This window comes from Haliotis cracherodii, unplaced genomic scaffold, assembly GCF_022045235.1.
Source record: "Haliotis cracherodii isolate W230 unplaced genomic scaffold, xgHalCrac1.p SCAF_38, whole genome shotgun sequence".
Classification (NCBI taxonomy): Eukaryota; Metazoa; Mollusca; class Gastropoda; order Lepetellida; family Haliotidae; genus Haliotis; species Haliotis cracherodii.
Window position 1 is genome coordinate 381,096 of NW_027266295.1, and position 9,019 is coordinate 390,114.

The following is a 9,019-nucleotide window of genomic DNA, read 5'->3' on the forward strand; positions in this document are numbered from 1 at the left end:
ACATACCCACCCGGTGTGAACTTTTACCCACCCACCCCAGTGATCTGTCACCTATTGCAAACCCATCTACCCACCCTAGTAAAAAGTCACCCACCCATTCTTGTGAACTATCACCCATCCATCCACCCAGCAAGCCTGGTTGAACAATCCCCCACTCATTCTGAAGAAATTGTATGGATGTACTTCAGATTACAAAAGCTCCAATTTGTAAATGTGGTGAGATAACTAAGCTAAGCCAACCTCACACACAACCCTAAGGTGTCCAAGGGCTAAGGTCAGAGTGAGGGGTAACCTTCATTCACCACAAACACAATCAACATCAGGATTGAGCAGGCATGTTAGATCCGTGAATTGGTGAATGAGAGAAGGCCTGGGAGATCAGTCCACAGGTGAAGGAGAGAAGGCCTGGGAGATCAGTCAACAGGTGAATGAGAGAAGGCCTGGGAGATCAGTCCACAGGTGAAGGAGAGAAGGCCTGGGAGATCAGTCCACAGGTGAAGGAGAGAAGGCCTGGGAGATCAGTCAACAGGTGAAGGAGAGAAGGCCTGGGAGATCAGTCAACAGGTGAAGGAGAGAAGGCCTGGGAGATCAGTCCACAGGTGAAGGAGAGAAGGCCTGGGAGATCAGTCCACAGGTGAAGGAGAGAAGGCCTGGGAGATCAGTCCACAGGTGAAGGAGAGAAGGCCTGGGAGATCAGTCAACAGGTGAAGGAGAGAAGGCCTGGGAGATCAGTCAACAGGTGAAGGAGAGAAGGCCTGGGAGATCAGTCCACAGGTGAATGAGAGAAGGCCTGGGAGATCAGTCAACAGGTGAAGGAGAGAAGGCCTGGGAGATCAGTCCACCGGTGAAGGAGAGTCAGAGCTGGAGGCAATTAGCCAACTTTTCTTTCTGAACCTAGCAAACTGCAGTCCTGCTGGTAAATAATTTAAAGCCGGTGGAGTATCTCATGTTCAGTGAAAAACATGTGCAGGTACAAATCCCCAGGTTGAAGTCACTCCCAACATGAAGAAATATCACAGCAATGTGTTGCCAGCAAAGGTGTCTTCAAAATATACTCGGAATTGGCCCCCTTCAATCCAAGCAACCCACCTCTCTCTCATGTAGGAGACTATTACAGTGAAGGAGAGAGTGAATTATGGTTTTATGCCGTTTATGGCACCATTCCAGCTGGGAACACAATATATGGGTTTCACACATTGTTCCCATGAGCGGTATAAAAGCCTGGCCTTCTGTGTGATGAGCGAACGACTACCCCACCATCTTGTATACCCAAAAGTCATGTACTACACAGTAGACATCAACATGTGTGCATTACTTCTTCTGTTGTCCCCTGAATATTTGTGCCATCCATCAACAGTAGCCTCAGTTCAGCATTGTCATGTTTGTTGTATATAGTGTACATGCCTGACAATTCAATTGGCTTGAGCCTCTCTATTGGGCAAAATCTCAGAACATATCCTAGTAATGTGCACAAGTTACAGGAGTGCAAGAGGAACTGAACAGGTGCATGTACTCTGAATCAGTAGTGTGTCACACAGCATGTATACATACAAGCATATAAGCTGTGCACCCGGGACGGTTGGGTAGCCCAGTGGTTAAAGCATTCGCTCGTCATGCCTAAAACCCGGGTTCCATTCCTGACATGGGCACAATGTGTGAACCCATTTCTGGTGTCCCCCTCTGTGATATTGCTGGATTGATTCATAAAAGCTGTGTAAACCCATGCTCACTCAGTGATTGAGCATTGATCTGGGCAGTTGGGATACAATGACATACATGAACCAAATGAGCAAGCCTGACCACCCGATCCTGTTAGTCGCCTCCTACAACAAGCATAGCTTACTGTTACCGCAAACAAGGGCTGCTGAAGACCTATTCACAGGTTTTGTGCATTGAGGCCAATGCTTTCAAAATTGCTGTACAATTCATATTAGGAACCAAAAATTTACAAGACTGTGAGGATGACCTTAATCCACTGGTACCAGCTACGTCCCAGCAATAGCAGCAAGGAGAAAAAGATTCAGCTTCAGAAATTGGCCAGCTTCATCCCAGCAATAGCAGCAAGGAGAAATAGATTCAGCTTCAGAAATTGGCCAGCTACGTCCCAGCAATAGCAGCAAGGAGAAATAGATTCAGCTTCAGAAATTGGCCAGCTACGTCCCAGCAATAGCAGCAAGGAGAAATAGATTCAGCTTCAGAAATTGGCCAGCTACGTCACAGCAATAGCAGCAAGGAGAACTAGAATCAGCTTCAGAAATTGGCCAGCTAGGGTCCCAGCAATAGCAGCAAGGAGAACTAGAATCAGCTTCAGAAATTGAAGCAATGTGAGGAATGGAACCAAGGGCTTTGTTGTGACTACTGAATGAATGCCACCTGACCCACTGGCTTAAAGGTCATGTGACATCTCTTTGGACAATCCACTCCCACAGATTTAACCTCTAATTCTACATCACATGACACATCTTGTTTAAGTTATATTACCCAAACTGTCATATAAGTGCATAACCTTAAAAATGTTTTTTTACAAATATAGTGCCATGGACAGAAGTGAGATGAAAGTAAAATGGAGTGTCTGCAACTTGAGCCACTGGTCCCAAGCCTGAAGACTAGTCACATGCTGTTATTCTTGACCATGTAACGCAAACACTGACGGACTACTGTCACATTCCTGAGGGACCACCTGGGAAGTCCCTAGCACAAATACATACAGAAGCATTGTTTCTGATCATTTAGACCATGTTATCTTTTACCTCGGCGTTTTAGCATACACTGAGAAACGTTAGAGAGTTTGACTACATGATTGTCCACCAATATCCTCGCTCCAACCCATCATAGTGAACTAAACGAAGAAATGCACATCCCAACAATCGTAGTATCAACTCAATCAGTGTCTAGACTGACAGTGGCAGTCTACAGCAATCGGAGATTTTTATTTTGGTACCTGTTTGACACATCTCTATTATAACCTTTCAATGATCGACAAATTGATCAATGATGACTAACAAACACATGTAACCGCCACAGGTTCATTAACTTTGGAATCTCTCCTGTCCCCCCATTGTGACATGATTTACTTACTTGATGTAAATGAATTACCACTTTCTGACTGACTGAGGTAGTTACACACCTTTCTCATCCAATGAGATATTATTTGTATACATTTGTTAACAAACTACAGAACAGATGTTCCTGCAGAGTAAGTGGAGCATACATATGCTCACATCAACTCTCTGTTTGAGGACACAGCTGGTTGTTGTATGGCTGTCAGTGTAAACATGAAGTCACACTAGATACTGAATAAAATTGTGTATAGATCTGGGTAAAAAAAAGTGATATAAAAAATTATGACCATCGTCACAAGCTCTAAAGGTTCATACAGTTTGGCCCTCACTCTATGAAGGTTCATATTCCAATGAACTCACACAAAGTAAAAGTAAATTCTTAAAAGCTTAGCCAGTAAAAGTCCATATGAAAAAACTAAACTGTACAAATCATGACACAAGTTAGTGCTGACTGACTCGAGTGTTGGGCAGTGTCAGACTGAATACAGCAACATTTCCCAGCCACCAAGTGAGGTTGCTGTGAGCGGACAACATTTAGAGGTACTTTGACAACAAGCATCCAGGTGATGTATCAGCACATTTAATACATGGAGCTGTATAAGTGTGGGTGTACACTCATGAATGCATGCACCCACCCACGCACGCACACACAGGGACACACACACTATTTATTTTATTCAATATCGTTTACCTTAATTTCAGCAAAACCATGTATGACCTACTGATTAGCAGACCACACTAACTCCCCCATTATCAGATTACTGCTATTGATGCCATGAAACAACCGTAGTTGTCAGAGAATGGATACACATATAATGAATTCCATTCTTTAACTCCTTGAAAGTGATATTTTCGTTGTTTGATATTATTCTGTCAACATCAAACAATAGTTATCATTGTGTATACTTCTAGGGATACTTTGTCACGATATGGCTGAAATATTGCCGATGTGACGTTTAACTTTAACTCACTCACTCTAGGGATACAGTCTCTCATCGCCAGTATTACTGTAATTTGGCAAACATGTCACTCAATAAATGTTTATATTTTCAACAGACGTCCTCTTCACAGTCAGCCATCCCAATCTGTACATCATGCAAAACCCTTCACACACACCGGAAAATGTCCCTTCTTTCCAGTGACAACATCCATAAGATGCAGATAGATTGGTGAGATGAGAGGGATGACTTCCTGTTGTAATAGAGGCAGTATTCTTTGGATTCTACACAATGCTAACTATTGTTTGATAATTCCTCTGAATACATCACCTCTATCATAGCCAGAATACACTAGAAGGTTTGGTGGATCTAGCATATAGTAATCCAGGATACCTGACAGTAATGATGGTAAGAATACATAGTAACAGTCAGATTATCCAGTGATTGATATCATGAGCATGAGGATATGATGGCATGCATCAACCAAGTCAGCATGATAGCTGATGTCACAGTCTGCCAGGTGATAATCCGCCTCGTAATCTGGGCAGCAGTACAGCTCCGAGGATAGAGAAAGACGAGCGTCACAAGATCTAATAGATGTTGTAAATGGTCCAACCTCATCATGATGAGGTCAGCAGCGGTAAAGATCTTACCCATTATGTAACTTCCTCGTCCAGGTTGTTAGAGCCTTCCAGCACAACCGACTTAGAGCCATGTTTGTCCCCATGTTTGGCTAAGACATAGCAAACCCCGATCTAAGCATATTAGAAACGTTAGTCAATAGTTCACTAAGAAAGAAGACGTCCATTGATCTATGAAATTTGAAAGTGTTACCTACCAGGAGACCTAAATCGCATATTTATTGTATGATAATACCAATGTTATCAGATTGTTATATCACATCGATAAAATTATCCATTATACCATAAAGTGGTTTCAGAGATCGTTCCCAAACATAAGATGTATGTTATACTTCTGGGTAGATTTATGTTCTATTTAAGTTTCAATGATGAACAGAACAAATGTTGATGATGAGCCACATGGCAAGAACATTTGTTTGCACCCATGTTTGTATAAGTTGGTGGAAGAAACGTTTTACGGCAGACACGTCAGAAACAGACAGGCAGGTCTAAGAGTGAAAACATTACAACCGTGGACTTCATCCCCGTAACAGCTTCAACCCTGCCAAGGCAACAGCATAGACGACACTAGGACATCATGTCAGTCAACGGGAAAAGTGTCACAGCGATTGAAGGAACATTGTATCTGAGCAGTGGACCCTACTGTGGACATGGCCTTGACGCCACAACACCGATACAACAGGCTGATATAGGACCAAGGGTTCTACAGAGGCAGGTTCAAGACAAGGGATGAGTCCTGGTCTCTGATGGTTGGAGACATGGGATGAGTCCTGGTCTCTGGTGGTTGGAGACTGGGGATGATTCCTGGTCTCTGATGGTTGGAGACAAGGGATGATTCCTGGTCTCTGATGGTTGGAGACAAGGGATGAGTCCTGGTCTCTGATGGTTGGAGACAAGGGATGAGTCCTGGTCTCTGATGGTTGGAGACAAGGGATGAGTACTGGTCTCTGATGGTTGGAGACAAGGGATGAGTCCTGGTCTCTGATGGTTGGAGACATGGGATGAGTCCTGGTCTCTGATGGTTGGAGACAAGGGATGAGTACTGGTCTCTGATGGTTGGAGACAAGGGATGAGTACTGGTCTCTGATGGTTGGAGACAAGGGATGAGTACTGGTCTCTGATGGTTGGAGACATGGGATGAGTCCTGGTCTCTGTGGACCCTACTGTGGACATGGCCTTGACGCCACAACACCGATACAACAGGCTGATATAGGACCAAGGGGTCTACAGTGGCAGGTTCCAGACAAGGGATGAGTCCTGGTCTCTGATGGTTGGAGACAAGGGATGAGTCCTGGTCTCTGTGGACCCTACTGTGGACATGGCCTTGACGCCACAACACCGATACAACAGGCTGATATAGGACCAAGGGATCTACAGTGGCAGGTTCCAGACAAGGGATGAGTCCTGGTCTCTGTGGACCCTACTGTGGACATGGCCTTGACGCCACAACACTGATACAACAGGCTGATATAGGACCAAGGGGTCTACAGTGGCAGGTTCCAGACAAGGGATGAGTCCTGGTCTCTGATGGTTGGAGACAAGGGATGAGTCCTGGTCTCTGTGGACCCTACTGTGGACATGGCCTTGACGCCACAACACCGATACAACAGGCTGATATAGGACCAAGGGTTCTACAGTGGCAGGTTCCAGACAAGGGATGAGTCCTGGTCTCTGTGGACCCTACTGTGGACATGGCCTTGACGCCACAACACCGATACAACAGGCTGATATAGGACCAAGGGTTCTACACTGGCAGGTTCCAGACAAGGGATGAGTCCTGGTCTCTGATGGTTGGAGACAAGGGATGAGTCCTGGTCTCTGATGGTTGGAGACATGGGATGAGTCCTGGTCTCTGATGGTTCGAGACAAGGGATGAGTACTGGTCTCTGATGGTTGGAGACATAGGATGAGTACTGGTCTCTGATGGTTGGAGACAAGGGATGAGTCCTGGTCTCTGATGGTTGGAGACAAGGGATGAGTCCTGGTCTCTGATGGTTGGAGACAAGGGATGAGTCCTGGTCTCTGATGGTTGGAGACATGGGATGAGTCCTGGTCTCTGATGGTTCGAGACAAGGGATGAGTCCTGGTCTCTGATGGTTGGAGACATGGGATGAGTCCTGGTCTCTGATGGTTGGAGACTGGGGATGAGTCCTGGTCTCTGATGTTGGAGACTGGGGATGAGTACTGGTCTCTGATGGTTGGAGACTGGGGATGAGTCCTGGTCTCTGATGTTGGAGACTGGGGATGAGTACTGGTCTCTGATGGTTGGAGACATGGGATGAGTACTGGTCTCTGATGGTTGGAGACTGGGGATGAGTCCTGGTCTCTGATGGTTGGAGACTGGGGATGAGTCCAGGTCTCTGATGGTTGGAGACATGGGATGAGTCCTGGTCTCTGATGGTTGGAGACTGGGGATGAGTACTGGTCTCTGATGGTTGGAGACTGGGGATGAGTCCTGGTCTCTGATGGTTGGAGACTGGGGATGAGTACTGGTCTCTGATGGTTGGAGACTGGGGATGAGATCTGGTCTCTGATGGTTGGAGACATGGGATGAGTACTGGTCTCTGATGGTTGGAGACTGGGGATGAGATCTGGTCTCTGATGGTTGGAGACTGGGGATGAGATCTGGTCTCTGATGGTTGGAGACTGGGGATGAGTACTGGTCTCTGATGGTTGGAGACTGGGGATGAGATCTGGTCTCTGATGGTTGGAGACTGGGGATGAGTCCTGGTCTCTGATGGTTGGAGACTGGGGATGAGTCCAGGTCTCTGATGGTTGGAGACATGGGATGAGTCCTGGTCTCTGATGGTTGGAGACTGGGGATGAGTACTGGTCTCTGATGGTTGGAGACTGGGGATGAGTCCTGGTCTCTGATGGTTGGAGACTGGGGATGAGTACTGGTCTCTGATGGTTGGAGACTGGGGATGAGTACTGGTCTCTGATGGTTGGAGACATGGGATGAGTACTGGTCTCTGATGGTTGGAGACTGGGGATGAGTACTGGTCTCTGATGGTTGGAGACTGGGGATGAGTCCTGGTCTCTGATGGTTGGAGACATGGGATGAGTCCTGGTCTCTGATGGTTGGAGACTGGGGATGAGTACTGGTCTCTGATGGTTGGAGACATGGGATGAGTCCTGGTCTCTGATGGTTGGAGACATGGGATGAGTCCTGGTCTCTGATGGTTGGAGACATGGGATGAGTCCTGGTCTCTGATGGTTGGAGACATGGGATGAGTCCTGGTCTCTGATGGTTGGAGACTGGGGATGAGTCCTGGTCTCTGATGGTTGGAGACTGGGGATGAGTACTGGTCTCTGATGGTTGGAGACATGGGATGAGTCCTGGTCTCTGATGGTTGGAGACATGGGATGAGTCCTGGTCTCTGATGGTTGGAGACATGGGATGAGTCCTGGTCTCTGATGGTTGGAGACATGGGATGAGTACTGGTCTCTGATGGTTGGAGACATGGGATGAGTCCTGGTCTCTGATGGTTGGAGACATGGGATGAGTCCTGGTCTCTGATGGTTGGAGACATGGGATGAGTCCTGGTCTCTGATGGTTGGAGACAAGGGATGAGTCCTGGTCTCTGATGGTTGGAGACAAGGGATGAGTCCTGGTCTCTGATGGTTGGAGACAAGGGATGAGTCCTGGTCTCTGATGGTTGGAGACATGGGATGAGTCCTGGTCTCTGATGGTTGGAGACAAGGGATGAGTCCTGGTCTCTGATGGTTGGAGACTGTGGATGAGTCCTGGTCTCTGATGGTTGGAGACATGGGATGAGTACTGGCCTCTGATGGTTGGAGACATGGGATGAGTCCTGGTCTCTGATGGTTGGAGACATGGGATGAGTCCTGGTCTCTGATGGTTGGAGACTGGGGATGAGTCCTGGTCTCTGATAGTTCGAGACTGGGGATGAGTCCTGGTCTCTGATGGTTCGACTGACTGCTACATTCCTTATATAGTCTAAACGGTCCTGTTTGTGTGTACTTGACGTAATATTCTAAGGCTAATAAAGTCGATTTTAAGCCATGGAACCGAAAGATAATATGTCCAGAACGCATATGTTGTGTATAAGACGATGTCTATGACCTGAAATGTTAGAACGTTAGATCGCAAGGGCAAAACATTAAAGTAGATACACAAGAGTTGGGACACTGGCTGTGTAACACCAAGACATGCGGTGACATGAGAGATGAGGTTAATTAAACACAAAATTTTGATTTCATATAAAGTATTGTGAGAACTGGGGAGCAAGTATGCAAGTATTACATGCATTTACACATGGAAGCATATTTTAGTTGATATAGCATGTGTTTTCATTAATCTGAACACATGCATATCAACAATAAGCAAATTAACAAGTCCAATAAAAATTCTTTG

The 9,019-nt window shown here is 46.3% G+C and overlaps 1 protein-coding gene across 1 annotated transcript; it reads right to left on the minus strand.

Moving 5' to 3' along the window:
• Positions 1-5,344: 5,344 nt before the first annotated feature.
• On the minus strand, positions 5,345-8,480 carry LOC139477932 (mucin-3B-like). The gene is made up of 2 exons (XM_071260383.1): positions 6,326-8,480; positions 5,345-5,964 (listed from the first exon to the last, which is right to left on the minus strand). The coding sequence occupies exons 1-2, from the start codon at positions 8,478-8,480 to the stop codon at positions 5,345-5,347; spliced, it is 2,775 nt and encodes a 924-aa protein (XP_071116484.1).
• Between the last annotated feature and the right edge of the window lie 539 nt (positions 8,481-9,019).

What these genes read in the sequence shown, in the direction of transcription:
- LOC139477932 (XM_071260383.1), bottom strand. Translation starts at nt 8,480, where the DNA reads ATGTCTCCAACCATCAGAGACCAGGACTCATCCCATGTCTCCAACCAT. An exon ending in GCGTCAAGGCCATGTCCACA is followed by an intron (nt 5,965 to 6,325) that starts GTAGGGTCCACA and finishes TGTGGCGTCAAG; the next exon opens with GCCATGTCCACAGTAGGGTC.